Below are 19,459 nucleotides of genomic sequence, written 5' to 3'. Positions count from 1 at the left end.
AAGTAGGTGGATTTATGTGAGTCTGAGGCCAGCTTGGTCTACAGAGTGAGTTCTAGGACAGCCAGGGCTACACAGAGAAACCCTGTCTGGAAAGACCCAAAACAAACCAACCCACAGAAAAGCCAAATGGAATCCTTTCTCTTCTCACCATCTAGAGTTAGAGGACTGTGCATTTAGATGCAAAATCATGGCAGAGAGAACAGTGCAATTATGTTCGCTTTACTCTTTTAGTTGCAAAGCGAACTTTTTGATGACACTGCTCACAGTAACTGTCAACTTTGGTGACGTTCATTTCTTTCTGTTGACTTCTGTGTATTTTGCGTCTTATCTATCATTTCACGGCTTCCTCCCGGGCCATGAACATTTACTCATATCTTATTCCAAGAATTTTATACCTTTCACTTTTGCATTTAACTCTGTGATTCATTTTGAGAGAGTTTCCTTTGTGGATAGGGTTTGAGGAAGGGATCCAGCTTCATTCCTTAGCATGTGGATTTGAAGCTATCCCAGCATCATGAAAAACATTTTTTTTCCAGTTTAAATGGGCTTAGCCCCTAATTAAATGCATTAGCAGTAAATTTGAGGGCTTATATCTGGACCATAAATCTTAATTATCCATTCTCTTGTCAATTTAATCCAATATCTTAATCTGTAGAATTAATGAAAGGCTGTTTCCTTATTTACTTTTGAGACAGCATTTCTTTGAGTATCCTTGGCTGGCCTGGAACTCACTATGTAGACCAGGCTGGACTTGAACTCACAGCAACCCACCAGCTCCTGCCTCCAGAGTTCTGGGATTAAAGGTGGCTCAGCCTGAGGGTTGTTTAATGCTGAATTTTCTTAACAATTCCCTGACACTTGCCAATTGTGTGGGCAATGGCTTTTTTCTCTTCTCTTTCTTTCTCTCTCCCTCTCCCCATCTCTTCTTCCTCCTCTATAAATGATTTGATTCATAGTATGTGATAGCCTGGTACTTGCTGTGTAAACCAGTCTCATACCCATGGCAGTTCTCTTGCCTCCACCTTGCTAGTACTGGGATTATAGGCATGCAGCACCACACCAGGAGCTGACTGCATTTTTAACTGAACAGCAGCCTGAGATGCAGAGCTTCAAGGCAAAGGAATGAATCCATCCAATCCTTTGGGTTCACTGTATGCATTTTCTTAAAGAAAGGGTCTCACGTGTTGCAGGTTGGTCTTGACCTCAGTATGTAGTCTAATCTGCTCCTGATCCTCCTGCCTCAATTCCCTGAGTACCGAGGTTACATACATGTACCTCTACATTCCATGTATGCAGTGCTGGAGCTCAGAGTGCACTAGGTGAGCAACCAACGGGGCTGGGTGACTAAGCACATCACATTTATTTTCTTCTGAAGCTTCTGTGTATGGCAAGGGATGCTAGTTTCTCATGATAGACATACTTAAATTTAAAGTGAACAACTATGCATTACTTTTTGAAAGTGATTAGTCTCAAGGAAAGACACAGCGAGATGGTATAAAGACAGAAAGGCAGAAGCTTGAACTGTGCCTTTTTTTTTTTTTTTGTAGAGGGGTTAGAGAAGAAAATCCACAGGATGGTGAATTTATGTTCTAGTTCTTGTTGGAGACAGGTCAGCCGATTTGGCTGCTATCTCTGAAATGGAAGATTTATTATAGGTAGCCAGTGTCTACCCTTTATCCTGTTAATTAGAGAATGTAAATCATTTCCTGAAAAAGTCTGTCTTAAAGAGCAAATGTTGAAGCTCTGTATTTCACTGAGAGCCAGGAGCAAGCACACAGCCTGTGAGCTTGGCAGGTCACGAAGCTGACGAGCTGTGTCTGCCACAGACGCCTCCTCACTCAGACGACAGACAGACGGGGCTGTGACGCACTGGCCTGTAACAGCTGCTCCCAATCCAGCACAAAGGCACTTCAAGTCAGTCCCCAGCCCTGTCCCCAGGACCTGTTCTGTTTTCAATTCTGGTCAGCACAGGAGCAGACTATTCTCTTTAAGTCCCAGCAGTCGAAATGAACTCAGTAACATTTTTCTCTCTGCCACCCGCGAGAAAGAACCTCACACTCAAAGGGAATGTCTCGCCACTTCTGCATGTCCGCATTCCTTCCTGCAAGCACGCAACCAAAATGACCATCTTTATTTGGGATAAATAATGTCCCACCTAGGGTCAAATATGAAATGTGCATGTGCTTATGTGCTTATTTTATTGCTTACGAAGTTACTTTTGGAAGCAGTTCACTGATGGACAGGAGGCTGATGAACTCAAGTCCACTCATTTAATTGGGACACATTGAGAGCCTGTGGCAAGCACCAGACAAGTTCCCTGTTTCAGCCTTGGAAGACAAAAGTTAAAGATGGGTCCTTCTTTCCTCCAAACCCACATCCAAGCTGCGAAAGTGCTTCATGATGAAGCTGGATGTCCAAGCAGACAGCGCACCCCGAGTCTAGGTGGTCTAAAGGACTGGGGTCTGACTTCTGAAGGTTCGGTGCTTGGGAGGCAACCTTTAGTGCTGAGTACAACACAAAGTCGGATTTATTGTTCACTGAAATATCTGGATTTCTAGAATGTTGGTGTGGACATGAATCTCTGGGATCATTAGGATGTAGGATCTCTGGGTGGCCTGGGGGATGTTTCTGAACCATCCCAGGTCCCTGTTTAGACGAAGCAAAGTTTAAAATTGTTCGTGAAAAAGTTACCTTTCCCAAACCTAATCCCCAGCTGAGCCTGGTGGCTCATATCTGTAATCCAACCACTTGGGAGTATCTTAGAGAAGATCATAGTGAGTCTGAGGCTAGCCTGAGCTACACAGTCAGTTCTGGGTCTACCCTGAGCTACTAACCCCCCCCTCCCCATTCCGAATGAATTAGGTGATGTTGTGCTACACATTAGGTGCATGGCTGTGGCAGAAACAGGAGGATCTTGAATTTGAATCCAGTTAGAGCTAGCTAGCAAGTGACAGTCTTGCCTTGAAAATATATAAATAAATAAATAAATAAAAATTCCACAAACCAAACTTAATTCCAATTGCAGTTGAAAGCAAATTAAGCTCCAATTAGCAACACAACCTCTATTGCCCAGCTTCTCCTTATCATAAAGGATGGAAAAGCCACCCAAGGCTTCCCAGTTCCTTCCTGGAGTCAGTCACTGCGGGAGTGCAGATGGCTGATTGGGATGCTCGCATGTGACCCAGGCACTGTGACACAGCACAGACTGAAATTCTAAGAAACCTGGTTTTAAAACAATGGCAGCCCATCCCTGCAGGAGGGGGTTCCTTATCTGCCCACATAGCCGCATAGCCAGTTTTCCACCCCACCCCCTCTCTGAGCTGCTTCACTTCCTGACCTTTTGGCTAAGATTAAGTGATGCACATCCCAGCATCAGAAGAGGGAGAACAGTCTCTGTTTATCAGAAAATGTCTGCAAAAACAGAGCACTCCCAGAGGGGCAGAAGCAGGCGGGTCTAGACAGCACAGCTCTGGTGGGCGAGCCAATGCCGGGCTTGGGCTTCTCTTGGGTTTAAACTGTTGTATTGCAAAGGTTAACTCAACTGTCTTGCTTGGGAAGGGTTTTACTAAGGTCTGAGAGCCAGGGAATAATTATGGGAGAAGCCTACTGGGCTTAAAAACAGACCCATGCGCACAGGCAATTTCTGCTGGGACTAGGCACTTTCCAGTGAATGGCTGTCTGTCCATGGTCTGGGGCCGAGGCCCCTCTTTGACCCACTTACTAAATGTGTATTGATGATTTCTTCTATGGAGATATAAATAACTGGCTTGCTGACGGTCACCAAGTCCGTGTATTTGTCCATATTAAACTTCTCTTCGGGTTCAGGGACATCACACGCTTCTTGAAAATATTTCCTAGAAGTAGAGAAAAAGGGGGTGTTACGATAGAGTCAGATTTTTTTTTAATTTATTTTTATTAGGTATTTTCCTCATTTACATTTCCAATGCTATCCCAAAAGTCCCCCATAACCTCCCCCGCACTCCCCTACCCACCCACTCCCACTTTTTGGCCCTGGCATTCCCCTGTACTGGGGCATATAAAGTTTGCAAGTCCAATGGGCCTCTCTTTCCACTGATGGCCGACTAGGCCATCTTTTGATACATATGCAGCTAGAGTCAAGAGCTCCGGGGTACTGGTTAGTTCATAATGTTGTTCCACCTATAGGGTTGCAGATCCCTTTAGCTCCTTGGGTACTTTCTCTAGCTCCTCCATTGGGGGCCCTGTGATCCATCCAATAGCTGACTGTGAGTATCCACTTCTGTGTTTGCTAGGCCCCGGCATAGTCTCGCAAGAGACAGCTATATCTGGGTCCTTTCAGCAAAATCTTGCTAGTGTGTGCAATGGTGTCAGCGTTTGGAAGCTGATTATGGGATGGATCCCCGGATATGGCAGTCTCTAGATGGTCCATCCTTTCGTCACAGCTCCAAACATTGTCTCTGTATAGAGTCAGATTTCTAAGTGAGTGACTTTACTAAAGTTTTGAAATGTTAGCTAGAGCACCCCCTTCACCCCAAGCTTGGGGCACTTGTTAGTATCTTCCAGGGTGGCTCACCAGTGCTTGCCCATGTTTCTGGATGCTGGACCTCAAACTGATTCTCAGACAGGAAGAGATAAATGTGGGCCTTGGCCCTGTGACCCAGGATGATCAAATCATGGATGGGATTTCTTAACAATGTTATAATGTTAAAAATGACCTCTGGAATTCCAATGAAAATGTTAAGAGGAAGAATTCCTTGGGGTTGGGGAGCTGGCCCAATGGGTGACGCGTGAGCACCAGAGTGCATAGCTCAGGCACCACATGTAGGGGTGCTGGCATGTGCCTGAACTCCTACTGATGGAGAGGAAGGCAGAGACAGGCAGATTCTGGGCGCTCATTGGCCAGCCAGTCTAGCCAAACTGTTGAGCTCCAGGTTCAGTGAGAGGCCCTGTCTCACACCCAAAGTAGGAGGTGACACAGGAAGACACCCAGTGTCAACCTCTTTCATCTCAATGCATGTGCATACATATGCACACGACCCACCCAATGCACACACACGCTTAACACACATGTAAATGACTATTTGTGTGTGTATGTATGTTTGTATGTTGAAGATTGATCTCAACTTCTATGCACACATGTGTGATATGTGCATATGTAATATGTGTGAGTGTAATATGTGTGTGTATATATAATATATGTGTGTAATATATATGTGTGTGTTTTATTCTATACACTGTCAAGTGTTTCTCATGCCTGAAATCCTCTATGACGTTTTCTAGGGCACCTGAGACCTCTGTACTAGAGCTGATTTCTCCCTCTCCAGCCCTGGGTTGGGTGGGGCAGCCATGTTTTGGGGGTTATTAGGCTCTTCGGTAATAGGAGGTCTTTCTCCTGGGTTTTGCTTTCATTGTTTATGAGGTGCTGAGGAATTAAGAATATAAATACCAGATTAAATATGAGTGAAAGAGAAAAAGGGATGCATTTAGGAGGATAGTCTTAGGAAACAGGAGACTGACAGCGATAACAAGGAAAAAGGAGCACTCGGGAGGCAGAGGCAGAGCTTTATGAGTTCGAGATCAGCCTAATCTACAGCGTGAGTGCTGGGCTAGCCAGGGCTACATAGGGAGGTCTTGTCTCAAACAAACACACGAAGGAAAGGAAAGGAAAGGGAGCTAAGAGCGTTGAGGGCTTGTGAGAACACCTGCAACATTGTTTATCCTTAGCGAAGAGAACTAAAATTGGCTCTGAAGAAATGGAAACTTCCCACTGCAAGAGGATTTGGGGCAACCTTCTCATAAACGGTACAGACTCCACACAGGGATGGGAACAGAAGATAAACTGTGATCCCAGAGGAATGGGAAGTCCCTGTCCAAGTGAGGAGGACAGAGGTCACAGTGATGTCACATAAGTTCTATAAGCTGCTACAGACAAGAAAGCAAACACAAGCCAAGATGGAAGTATCTGTTCAGAGCTTCCAGATGCATAAGTGACCGTCAGCAGTGGCTCTCTCCTTTCTCTGTCCTCATGGAATCATTAGTGACAGGATTAGGAGAGAGAAACAGAGGCAATAGAATTAACTATGTGTGTAATGGAGAAGGGCTTCGGGACGGGGCAGGCATAGTCACACAGGATCACCTATAAATACAAAAGCTGGGGATCCCCAGCCTTCCCAAAGGATCACATCATTTCCTACCATTGTTGCAGAGAAAGTGAATTCTTCCCAGTTGGAAAACAATTTGGGGGGGGGGAATAAAGCTACCTTAAGTTCAACAAAACAAAACTCAGTTATTTTGAGTGTCTTATTCTAAATACTACGAGTGTGTCCCACATCAGGGAGAGTGTTTTATCAGAAGCACAGATCCTAAAGCAGGAAGGACTCAGTGTAGCGGGATGGAGGGGGTGGGGTGGGAACAACAGGCCTGACTGGGAACATCTTGTCTGTTCCTTTCCTTCATTATCCAGGGAAGTTGCTGGGGATACAGCCTCGTGGGGCACCTGCCTTCCTCAGTGGGCTTGGTTCTGTGGACAGACTATCATTCTTGTCTGTCCTCCCACGTTCTTTGTAAGAATGGACCTTCTCACCTGAATTCCTGGTAGGTCTCTGACAAATAATTGTTCATTGATGATAAATGCTCATTCTCGCCCTCAAACAGCTTGTTGGAGGCTGCGTGTTGCAGAACCTTCGCCACGGATCCCAAGTTTCTCCTTTGGTTGGAGTTGATTTGACCTCCGGCTGTCATGTCAATGATGTCAAAGCCATCGGGAGCCACAATGGCTGGGTTCATATACCGGTAGTATAGGAGATTTCCAACAATCTACACAAGGGAAAAGGGCATTTTTAAGAGACAAATGAGCTCTGGTTGCTTTTTATCTTAAGTATACATTCATTTTTTTTTCATTTCCATTTTCTGCAGGAGTGGGTCATTTTCAGACATGAATCTTTTTTAGTTTTTACATTTTTAATAATTACAATTCTTATCTGTCTATTTCTTTATGTATATGTATACACACATGTTGTGGTGCACATGTAGAATTCAAAGGACAACTTGCAGTGGTTGATTCTCTTTATCTACCATGTGGGTCTTGGGGATCAAACTTAGACTGACAGACTTGGTGACAAATATCTTTACCCACTGAGTCCTCTCACAAGCCTCTGACATGATTCCTTTACTAAGTATTGGATCAAGGAGGTGAATACAACCACATGCTAACATTACATGTCACACAGTTCTTTTTGGTGAGAAATAGGCTTATGACCTGCAAACATTCTAAAAGAGAGAGTTACAATGGTGTCTATCAAGTTTCTAAATTAGTCTCAACAGACAGTAACCTCAGCAGGTATCACACAGATGATCTACAGCTATAGTCACACAGGAGGAGGAATGTTACACAACCGTTCAATTCTGGCTCAGAACCCCCCAGAGAGAGAAGCTGCGGTGAGGTCGCCCTTGAGAGTCTACCTTTAACAGCTCTTCTTCTGTGGCATCGGGGAATTTCTCACGGATCGAGTTCTTCAGTACTTTGGCTATATACCTCAATCCATAACTATACGTGGAACAGATGACAAAAGAAAATAATGGAAAAAGGCTAAGTGAGCAAAAGACAGCAAATTGTTCCAGTCAACCAAAGCTCAGCCTAAAAATGCAACATAAAGTGAGATGCGATGGAGTCACAGGGTTTCTGCTGCTGCTAACACCTGAGCGCTGGGTGTGGCCACAGCCAAGGTCGTGCGCCTTCATTAGAGGGTGTTATGAATTAAAATCATTGTGCAGGCCACCTAGTATTTCTGGTTTTTTTTTTTTTTGTTTTTTTGTTTTTGTTTTTGTTTTTTTAAAGATAGGGTCTTGCTCTATAGTCCAGTCTAGTCTTATATTCATGATTACCATGCCTGGCTCTAGATCATAACGTTAAATAGCAAACATGACACAAGAGAGAATTCCTGTCTTGACTCCAGGGGCTTAGGTAATATTCCAAGAACTTCAGCAAAGACTGCTAAAGTCGTTATGAATCAACTCACGGCAGCAGATCGAGGGAAGAAATGATGGAGCCCAGGACTTTGTCGGTGACCTTCCTCAGGTTTTCAATAGATGCCTCCAGTTTATTCTTCACCTCCGGGTATGTCAGGGCTTGCTCTGTGGTGACGTCGTAAGGCAGTTTGCTGAAATACAACACGGGTTCAAATAAACAGTTGCCGAGGTAAACATATGAGCACGAGCGTCCCACTAGCTGGCTCTGTAGTCAAGCTCCATGGGATGAACTAGAGGTTGCCCATGACTCCAGCAACAGGGCTAAGTAAGATACACATAGTGCACCGTCCACTACTGATGAATCAGGAAGGACTCTAAACATCCCTTCTAGCTCTAACGGAATGATAAAGGGTAGACCAAGTTATGTAGACTCAGTTAATACTTTTTCCTTCCTTCCCTCCCTCCTTCTTTCCCTCTCTCCCTCCTTCTTTCTGTCCCTTCTTTCCTCCCTTCCCCTTTTCCTGATGACTGAACTTATAGCCTTGTACATGCTAGGTCAATGCTTTACTATTGAGCTACAACCTCAACCCCTATTTTCTTTTTAAAAGTTTCTGAGGATCTCATAGCCTGGCTGGCCTTTAACGTTACCATGTAGGCGAGTGTGTCAGTTATTTTTCTGTTGCCGTGACACACATGACCAAGACAACTTATGAAAGAAAACATTTAATTTGGGATTCATGGCTCCAAAGGGTTAGAGTCACAGCACGGAACATTTCTGCAGGGAGGCATGGCGCTGGAACAGTAGTGGAGAGCTTAGATGCAGATCAGAAATCAGAGATAGTTAACGGGAAAGGCGTGGGCTTTTGAAGCCTTTAAACCCACCCCCAGTGACACACCTCCAACAAGGCCACACCCCCTAATCCTTCCCAAAAAGTTCTACCAACTGGGGGCCAAGTATTCAAATACATGAGTCAACTGGAATCTTTGTCCTTCAAACCACCACAGAGGCTAGCCTTAACTTCTGATCTTCATGCCCCTATCTTCTGAGAATTAGAATGGTAGATGTGTTCCACCACGCCTGGCTTCCTTTACATTTTTTTATGCATTAAAATTCTTATGCTTTCATTGTAGTAAAAAGAAAAACAAAACCAGAAAAAAAACAAACACCTGCATATAAGCAAGTAAGAAAATAGCACTGATTCTTTTCATATCTTAGTAAATAACTTGCCAAGCCCCTCTGTGTATACATGTATAAGCCTCACACACTCATGGGTGCAAGGGAAATGTGTACATCCGAGACCCTCAAAATCCTAGGTATGTGCATATACATGACTGATCTTTTTTAAAAAAAATGGGTTATTGGACTGAAGTATAAAAGAAAGGTATAACATGACCATATCATCAGTGTCGATAAATACAACTCTGCACTGTCACTCTAACAGGAACTTACTCCATTATGTGGTATGAATGCATTTACTAAGTAAACCCCAAAGTAAATATTTTGAGTTCCATGACTTCTCACTATGACAAACAGTGCTATGACAGCCACCTACATAACTCTCTGTGCTTCTCACTTATGTCCCCTTGTAGGGAAACAAAAGCTTGTGCTCTTAGATCACAAACTCCTCCAGAAGAGGCCGAGCCCACCTGCACCAGGCTGCTTACAGCCACTGAGGAGGAACTGACAAAGGATTTTTGGTCTAGCTTTAGAAGCACAAAGAATAAACAAGGAATGGAGTTCTCAGAGCTGAGACGACAGGGAGCAGCTACTTCTGAGATGTGAAAATACCATTGACTTATGAAGAGGACACTGGGATCTCACTCAGCCAGCAAAGCGCTGATGCACGAGGGTGGGGACATACGTGATAGTGCTTGAGACCAGGATGGAGGTCTCCTGGAAAGAGAGGCCAGGGATGCTGGTGAACACTTGTAAATCCCAGCTCTGAGGTGAAGGAGGCAGGGGGATGCCTGGAGCTCACTGACCTGCCAGTCTCACTGAATTGTGAATTCCAGGCCAGTGAAACATCCTGTTTCCAAAAAGGAGAGTAGACAAGTGTATACACACACACACACACACACACACACACACACACACGTCTAGGAACTTGAACATCATAGGTTTGTTAAGGGAAGATTACATTTCAGATTAAAAAATTACGTTTGGTAGTAACTTTCTTTTTTTCCCCTTAACAGGGCTTAAGACATGTGCAAATGAACACAAGGGGATGCAGAGATGGCTCAGAGGTTAAAAGAACTAGTTTTTCTTGCAGAGGACCCAGGTTCAATTCCAAGTACCCATATTGTGGGCTACAACTATCCATAGCACAAATCTCAGGGAATCTGCTGTCCTGTTCTCACCTCTCTGGGCACCAGGTATAAACATACAATGAAGGGTAAAAAAACATAAAAAATTAAAATAAAACAAAACAAACAACCAAAAACCTTTAAAAATTAATGATTGCAAAGCATGACAAAGCCAGCCACCCCACTGCCTCTGTTACCTGGCTTCTCCAGTCTGTGTTTCCAGTTGGTTCACCCAAGCCTTGTACACCTCGACAGGGTTGGTATTGATGACCAGGGTCTTGTCTTCAATGATCTCCTTCACCACTGGTGCCAGGAGCTGGCGCAGGGTGTTCTGTCCCCGGGCGCCTCTGTTGAAGCTGACAACCATCTTGATGACTGTAGGGTTGCCTGTCACTATGTCTTGTACCTGGTCCACCTTTGACCTGGGAAAGCCCAAGCCAAGACAAGATGGTTGACTTCTTTGGAGAGAGGTTTAAACAAGATAGACTATCCGAGGGACCTAAGAGCTTTGCGGAGTGTCTTAGTCAGGGTTTCTATTCCTGTACAAACATCATGACCAAGAAGCAAGTTGGGGAGGAAAGGGTTTATTCAGCTTACACTTCCACATTGCTGTTCATCACCAAGGGAAGTCAGGACTGGAACTCAAGCAGGTCAGGAAGCAGGAGCTGATGCAGAGGCCATGGAGGGATGTTACTTACTGGATTGCTTCCCCTGTATTGCTCAGCCTGCTCTCTTATAGAACCAAGACTACCAGCCCAGAGATGGCACCACCCACAAGGGGCTCTCCCCCCCTTGATCACTAATTGAGAAAAAGCCTTACAGCTTGATCTCGTGGAGGCATTTCCCCAAATGAAGCTCCTTTCTCTGTGATAACTCTAGCCTGTGCCAAGTTGACACAAAACTAGCCAGTACACGGAGTTTTATTTCTCTTCATATGAAACAGAATTAATACAGTTTCAACATAAGCTGCCACTTATAAGATGTGCATTTCTTACCTGAGCAACTCAAGGCCTGGAAAATTAAGCTACAGCCTCGATCTCATCCTACAGGGAGGGACGAGCTGCCAATGGACGACTAAGATAGTGGGCGGCCCTGTCCCTCTGCTCACCATGGGCGGCCCTGTCCCTCTGCTTACCATGGGTGGCCCTGTCCCTCTGCTCACCATGAGCAGCACTGTCCCTCTGGTTCACCACATTTTGAAGTTTTTCTTGGGTGAACAAATTGCCTCGATGTCTTCAGATGCCCCTTAAGGTCACTGACATGTGGCATCTGGCTGCATCCCATAGCTGAGCTGCCTGGCTCTGAAGATCTCCTCTGTCTAAGACTAAACTGTTCAGCAGAGATTGCAACCTCTGCCCTACTTGCTGAAGATGCTGCTACTCAGAATTAGAAAGTAATGCCTCTCATTAACTTTCCATAAGTTTTCACCTGTGGGAGGCATAGATAATCAAAGCTGATTTGGTTGGATCTTTGGTAGGAGAAATCTGCAGCTAATAATAGCTCCAAAAAACGTGAAATTCAACTATCAATCAAAATTCCACTTTAATCCCACAGACCTTGATGCATTTCGATTGTATTTTGAATGGAATTCTACTGTAAATTCCATTTAAAGTTATGGATGTCAGCCTGAGCTAGCCCACCGCTACCATGAGCACCCGCCTTGGTGCTTTCTCGTGGGCTTTATACCTACTTGATTTCTTCCTCCAGTGCAGTTTTGAAGAGCTTGAGCAACAGGTATTCTTCCCTCTGGTTAGAGGCGTAATTGTACAGAGTGAAGATAACCGTGTCCATGAATTTCGTTGACTTGTTCTGTGGCATCTGGAAAATCAGCTTAGCCAGGTATGAAGGTTTGGTCTACAAGAGAAGGTGGGAGCCGTCAGCTAGAGGCTGATGTCTATGAAAGCAGAGCGTGGCATCTGATTCTCGGCTCTCCCGTGACTGAATGCGTCGTGAGAAACAGATGGGTCCCTAGCACACAGCCTCTGGCAGAGATCAGCTAATATTATACAATGACAGTTTAGGAAGCGACATTGAAACATTATAACATGTAAGTGCTGCTGATTACACGGTTTGTTTGCCATAGTCGTCTTTTATACATTTTTGTACTTTTAACGACATATTATAATGTTTATTAGAGAGACACAGAAGAGGAGGTGGGCCCATAGAATCTGAACTGAGGAGAAAGGAACAGACTGAAGTAGCCAAGCTGGCCTAGAAAGATTGATAGGTAAACAGAAGGAGATACACACCATCTGTGCCTAGAAGGAGAAAGAAAAGGCCCTGCTTACACATGGAGACAGCGAGTCAGCTCGCCATGACATTCTCCAAGGAGGGAGAAAGAATAAGGCTGGGGAGGGTGGGGGTGGGGTCAGAATAGCCAACAAGAGAAATTCCAGAAAGAACATGAGTCAAAACAAGGACCCACCTGCCTCCAGCCCCCCAAGAATAAAAGGAGTTCAAGAAATTGACAGGAATTTAAAGACAACAGAGCTCCACAGAAGACAGTGAAATTAGAGCCAGCCGTTGGTCTAAGTGTCTTCCTCTGGCAGCTTTGCTGGCTGGACCAAAGTTAAAGGAGAAAATATAAGTGTATACAGAGAGAGGAATTCACACAGAAAGATGGACCACTCTTCTCACTGCTCGTGAGAAAAGACAATGTTCAATGTTAGTATGCTTGACAGCTAAGACTCACTCAGGATGCGCTAGCTGCGTGGCCTGAAGGTTTCAAGAAAAACCAGACCCCGGTCTGTGTTGCTACTCTATTTAGTTTTGAGATCAGAATCATGGGATAAAGTTCTCTGCATAAAATACCCTGGACTCTATTTTCTTTTTAATTTAAAAACATTTTTGTTTTTTTAAAAAAAATGTGTGCGTCTGCTTGCCTGTATGTGCACTTTATGTGCAGGTGTTGGAGGCCACGAGAGGGTGTCAGATACCCCTAGAACTGGAGTTACAGATACCCTAGAACTGGAGTTACAGACGCCAACTCAAGTGGATGCTGGGAACCAAACCTGGGTCATCTGTAGTGCTCTTGACCACTGAACCATCTCTCCAGCCCAGGACAATGTTTTCCTAGACTGCTAGCCTCTTTTCTACTGATAACTAAATGTAGGTATGGTGGTTTTAAAAGAATGCATTTCCCCGTGTAGCTCGTGCTAGAGACACCTACCTGAGCACATCCTCTCCTGGCTGGACAGCTGTGGAGAATGGTCCTGACTAACGTGTGATCATAGGACGACAGGAATCCAGGCCATTTTCTTTCCTACCATTTCATCACTGGCCTTGGACTCAAGGAGAGGTAAAGGCCTGGACTACACGCAGCTGAGGAGTTCCTCTGACTTAAACACTCAGCCACGGCTTGACCACTATTCTAAACTGGACAAGCAAAGTGTCTCTGCTTAAGGTGGCCACAGTGGAGGTGGTGGTGGGGGCAGGGAGTGAGAAGTGGGGAGCAGAGAGGGGATCTATCTTCCTTTCAGGAAAGGTTGCAGGTCAGCAGTGAATTGCACAAGCAAAGCTAAGCATGGACATTTTCCCTCCTATGCTGCCACATAGTGGCCATTAGAGGCACATATATCATTTGAAGCCATTCTCCAATCTGTTATTTAGTACTTTCCGTGGGACTCTTGCACGCTGATAGCTCGTGCAGTGAGTTCTCTCTATGTATCCGATCCAGGGAACAACAAAGGTTCAGGCATCTGCAGGCCTGGAGCCACACAATGAACTACTACTGGCCCACCTCTTTGAGGGTGGGTGGTTTTCCTGCTGGTGTGGAGCCTGCTGCTATGACTTGTACCTGCCCAGGTTCCTCAGGGTGTAATCAGATTGTCAACAGGTAGATGAGAGCAACTTATCAGGGAACAGACCAATAGCCAGCCCATCAAAGTCCAACCACAATCCAGTACCCTGCATGCAATGTCAAGTTATGACTCATTCGGCTCAGAAAATAATGCCATGAAAATAATGAGGTCAAAATGGTCCCACCTCTCTGTCTCTGTCTCCCAAAAGAGGGAGTCTGGTCCTGGTACAGATATGCTTTTCTAGTGACTAGTTTTGTCATTGGTTGACATGAAACCTTTAATGGCATGCTGAGGTCATCATGATGAACTTCACATCGCTTCTGCACATCACTGAGGTACAGTGCAGTTGTGAAGGGAGCCAGCCTGAAGGCTAACTGCCTGCATGCTGCCTACTGTGTATTGGTTGGGTCTGAGGTTTTCTGATCTGCAGAATTTGGGAAGAATGCCATTCCTTATCCTGATGCTCAGGGCTAGACCAAGAATTCAATGAGTTAATCTACATAAAGCACCTACCGTTAACGGTTAGTACTTAGTCAAGCATTTCCTAAGCTGTTATTATAAATGTTATACAAAGCTGTTATTATGCTGTTCACATAGAGCATGGAACTGAGCTGTTGGCTGGAGCATGGGCGAGGATCCATAGCGAGAAGCTTGTTGTTTATCCGCAAGCCAGAGTGGAGGAGAAGCACGCTCACCTGGAGGAGGTAGAACAGTTGCTGGTAGGTCTCCAGTGTTTTCCGTCTCTCCTTACTCAAGCTTTTAATTCCCTTGTTGTCAGTGTTATTCAGTATTTCTATTTCACCACCTTTTTTCTTATTCAGCTTTTTTCTGTGTGAGATTACATCCTGTGAAGAATTTTATGACATCATTATTTTTACCTTGGTACCCTTTATCATTTTCCTACACACACACACACACACACACACACACACACACACACACATTCTGTTTCTGTCTCTGCCTCTCCCCCCTACAACCCCCTTGGGTTTGAATAGGATGGCCCCCATAGACCTCAAGTGTTTGAATGCTTGGCCCATGGGGAATGGCACTATTAGGAGGTGTGGCCTTCTTGGAGTCAGTGTAGTCTTGCTGGAGGAAGTGTGTCACTGTGGGAGTGGGCAATGAGGTCTCATACACTCAAGCCCTGCCCAGTATGGAACACATTTTTCTGCTGCCGGTGGATCAAGATGTAGAACCCTTGGCTCCTCCAGCACCATGTTTGCTGCATGCTGCCATGCTTTCTGCCATGATGAAATGGACTGGACGTCTGAAACTGTAAGCCAGCCCAATTAAAAAAAAATTTTTTTTTTTTAAATAAGAGTTGCCTTAGTCATGGTGTCTCTTCACAGTAATAAAAACCAAACTAAGACCCACCACAACGTGCATTTTCTGTTTCCTTCCTCTGGAAACAAAGGAAGAGAGGACCTTGAAATTAAATTAAATTGAAGAAGTGCCCCTGGTAGGTAAGCTCAGGCTTTGCCATAGGCTTTATCCAAAGCTGTACTTGTTTGCTCTCAGGATTTAATGCAGGCATCAGGAAAATTAAATGGAGAAAGAGTACTCTTTTTAAAACATGATGGTGGAACAGCTAGATACCTACATCCTCCAGGAAAGAGTCAGACCCCCTACCTCCCAGCACAAGGACCTCAAAACAGAAACACACACAGGAGCAGAAATGACCAACCCCGAGAAAGGAAAACTAGCCAGCAATTTTGACTTTGGACTGTACAACGGATTCTCCACTATAACACAATATAAGTTACAAAAGGAACAACAAAATCAGCCATCATCAAAGCTAAAAAGTTTCATGACTTTACAGGATGAGAGAAAATGCCTGCAGATTAGATAAACATGCTCTTTTTCTTTTTCCTTTTCTTTTTCTTTTTCTTTTTCTCTTTCTTTTTCTTTTTTTTTTTCAAGACAGGGTTTCTCTGTGTATCCTGGGCTGGCCTGGAACTCAGAAATCCACCTGCCTCTGCCTCCCGAGTGTGCTGGGATTAAAGGCGTGCGCCACCACCGCCAGGCTTAGATAAACATGCTCTTGCAACCAAAAACTAGAAAGACTCAGAACTGAAATGCACACAAAGGACTGGAGCTGGCACTTCCTGCATAAGATGTAAGATACACACATGGCTAAGAAGCACAGACGCTCAATGTTAATTTTGTTGTTGTTGTTCAGGGAGCAGTCAAAGTGTTCTTTTCCCGAATTTCTTCACAAAGTTCCCTTTGCTGATAGAAGTCATACTATTCAGGTAGTGTCTTTTCTGCTGTTCTACTGTAAGCCATCGCTCTGTCCCTAGTCTTCCAGGACACCTTTTAGTGCTTACATAGTATAGACGTCAGGCTGAATTCATGGTTGAAGTAGTTATCTTCGGGGCAGCCTAGGACGCCGCCTCTGGCATGTCAATGAGGGTGTTTGCAGGGAAGTGTAGACAAGGAGGGAAGACCCACCTTCAGTGTGATAGCACCAGCCCAGAGGCTGGGGCCTCAAAGGAAATAAAATAGAAAATGGGGCCAGCGGGCCAGCACCCGCGTTCCCCTCTCTCTGCTTCCGGCATGTGGAGGCAGTGAGCAGCTGCCACACACTCCGGCTGCCTCAGCCCCACCCGACAGCTGTCATGGCCTCGATGGACTGTGCCCTCAAACTGTGAGCCAAGAGGAACCTGTCCCCAAAACTAAATTGCCAAAAATTTTCAAAAGCAGAAAGAAAAGTAACGAATTCCTTGACTAATTCCTAGCAGTTTCTGGTGGGTGGGGGCTAGGAATGGATGACAGAGGTTCTGCTCTTGTAGGATGATTGAATGACCTTGTAGGTAGAAATTTTGAATGGCTTTCTGCTCATTCATATAGGTTTGTAAGTACTGGAGCCTGGAATCTAGGTGTTCTGCATATATGCACAATGTATTTTTCCATACACAAAAATGTCTAGGATTGCAGCTACTGTGTGCATTGGAAGCAGACTACACTTGTCCTGCATTTTGCAGGGACGTGGACATGAGGCCCTGACCGCACCACCCTTCAGTGTATCAGGATCATCTGCAGCCTTCGTACCTCAGTCAATAGTGATTCTGGGAAAAGACCTGAGTCCCTGGCAGCCTCGCTGTGCTGCCTGATGTCATCAGGTTGATGTATTTTTCTATTAGTACATTTCATATGTATTTCATACCTAATATTTTGTATTAGAAAGGTGAAATACTTATACAAAGGCCTTGGCTTTATTATAAAGGTATGTATGGACATAGGTTTTATCATATGAGAGTTTCATTTCAGAACCTGTACCACTTTGAATGATGCCAATCTTGTCAGTGTGGTTAAAAAGATTTACAAATACATCATAGGCAAGGGGCATGAAAATGAGTAACCTATAACAAAAAATGATAAACCTTGGGCAATATACACAAAATTCCCAAAGCACTTTCCTGGACCAGTCCTCCTAAGTGTGCGCACGCACACGCACACACACACACATTTCTCTCCTGGGAGCTGAGGGAGGGGCTCACTGCTCTCTGACCTCCAGCGTAATCCTGTTCTTCACCAGCAGTCCAATCTTGATGTCCATCAGGTTCAGGTCCTTCTCTAGCTGCTGATTGGCCCTGATCTTCGTCACTACTTCTTCTCGTAGCCTGGCTACTTCCAACTCCTCCTGGAAATCCAAGTCACTCTGGTCCAACAGGTACACGAACTTTCGGATTACTGTTAACGGTGGGTTTTCGGAGCCAACTGTTGGGAGAAGAGCAGGCATATTTTAATTCAGGATTATCATGAGCGGGATAAGCAGCTGGCTCTGCAATTAAAATATCACTACAAAAATACACCAACCAACATATGCAGTCTGTGGTGTGGATCATTCTCCATCAGTGAGAGCCAGATAAGCAAAGCCACATAAACAAATGCACAAAACTGATAATGCCTGGGCCTCACTGTGTTCTATTTATCTAATACTCACTAGCCAGCCCTCCCGCGACTGTCACCAGGCTCAGACACTGAACAGACAGTACTATCTACGTCTTATTGATGAGGAAAGAAAGTTAACCAGCAGACCTTGGCTCTAAGACCTGGTGGCTGAACCAGATAAGAGATTAAAATTCTGGCTGCCAGGAGCAGGAAGCAGTTTCTCTCAGCACAAAGGATCTCTGGGAAGGAGCCAGAATTAGGCAGAAACCAACAAGGAAAGACAAAGAAGAGGGGCCTCTAAGGGCCAAGCAGGAACCACCCCAAGGGTGACTGGGGGAATGCTCTACTTGACAGAAGGGCAAAGATCTTAGAAATTGAAATTTGGTTATTGTCCTTTTAAGCACAAACCAAAGGGAGCTGCTGAGAACCCAGGAGCCTCAGTCTTTTTTTGTTTTTGTTTTGTTTTTTGAGACAGGGTTTCTCTGTATAGCCCTGGCTGTCCTGGAACTCACTTTGTAGACCAGGCCGGCCTCAAACTTAGAAATCTGCCTGCCGTTGCCTCCCGAGTGCTGGGATTAAAGGCATGTACCACCACGCCCAGCCCAGCCTCAGTCTTGAGAGAACTCTTGTGCGGACATTCTAAAAGCTTCTGTTTTCATTGTCTGACACTGTGACACTTTCACATACGTCATGAGATCAGCTTTGAATCAACCGTAGAAACCAACCCTGGGGGGTGACCAGTTAGAAGCAGTAATTGGCAGAGTACTGTCTAGCTTCTGTGACCTGTCGGACAGTATGCCTCTTCAAGGGCCCTGGCAGTCTTCCTTCCGGTTACAGCTTGATCTGGTCAGTTTGGCCAACACCTACTGACATACCAGGAACGCAGCATGGACCACAGAAGTCATCTATCTTGCCATTCTACTTTTGAGGATCTGTGCTAGAGAGACGACACTGGATCTTGTCAGCAGTTACCATCGTTGCGAGATGGGACTGGGTTTTGTTTTGTTATTTTATCTTGAGACTCCAGCTGAGGATAGATAGCCTTCAACTCCCGATCTTCTCGCCTCCACTTTTCCCCAACTTGGAGGTAATAGGTGTGCACATTCCGTGGCCAACTTGTATGGTGGCTTTTGATTAGTATTTTCAAAATTTCGTGCATAAACTTTTAATCGTTCAAATGAGAGGAGGGGGGTCGGGACTGGTAATAAACTGAACTTTTGAAGTGTAGCCGTATCTTCTTGTCTGTGTTGTTTTGATTCCCTGTAGTTCAAGTGTCATATAAAATGGGATTTAGGCCTAGCCCATTCTTCCTGATGAAGAACGGACGGACAGCCACTCTGCTTATCTCTTTACTTGTAATACGAGACCCCACTCCTGCCCTGTCTGCCCCTGTGCCCAATGAATAAATCTGCCAGACACCACGTTTGTTCTGAGTTTTTGGGACAGCCTCTGCAGTCCAACGGCTGGAGAGAGGCATCCATACTGGATAGGAAGGATACCCAGGCTCTTTCCCA

The 19,459-nt window shown here is 45.0% G+C and overlaps 1 protein-coding gene across 1 annotated transcript in view; it reads right to left on the bottom strand.

Annotated features, from left to right (window-relative positions):
- Iqgap2 (IQ motif containing GTPase activating protein 2) overlaps nt 1–19,459 on the bottom strand; it is a 259,461-nt gene that overhangs the window by 26,055 nt on the left and 213,947 nt on the right. The window contains exons 21-28 of the mRNA XM_021180833.3: nt 17,563–17,771; nt 14,747–14,896; nt 11,942–12,105; nt 10,449–10,673; nt 7,998–8,138; nt 7,441–7,525; nt 6,563–6,795; nt 3,722–3,854 (exon numbers count right to left, since the gene is read on the bottom strand). Coding sequence (XP_021036492.1) covers nt 3,722–3,854; nt 6,563–6,795; nt 7,441–7,525; nt 7,998–8,138; nt 10,449–10,673; nt 11,942–12,105; nt 14,747–14,896; nt 17,563–17,771 — 1,340 coding nt within the window. The remainder of the gene's footprint in view (nt 1–3,721; nt 3,855–6,562; nt 6,796–7,440; nt 7,526–7,997; nt 8,139–10,448; nt 10,674–11,941; nt 12,106–14,746; nt 14,897–17,562; nt 17,772–19,459) is intronic.

The sequence above is a fragment of the Mus caroli genome, unplaced genomic scaffold (assembly GCF_978045245.1).
Source record: "Mus caroli unplaced genomic scaffold, Mus_caroli_1 scaffold_15, whole genome shotgun sequence".
NCBI classification, from domain to species: domain Eukaryota; kingdom Metazoa; phylum Chordata; class Mammalia; order Rodentia; family Muridae; genus Mus; species Mus caroli.
The sequence above is the reverse complement of the archived record's forward strand: the minus strand, read 5'-3'. Positions and strand labels throughout refer to the sequence as shown.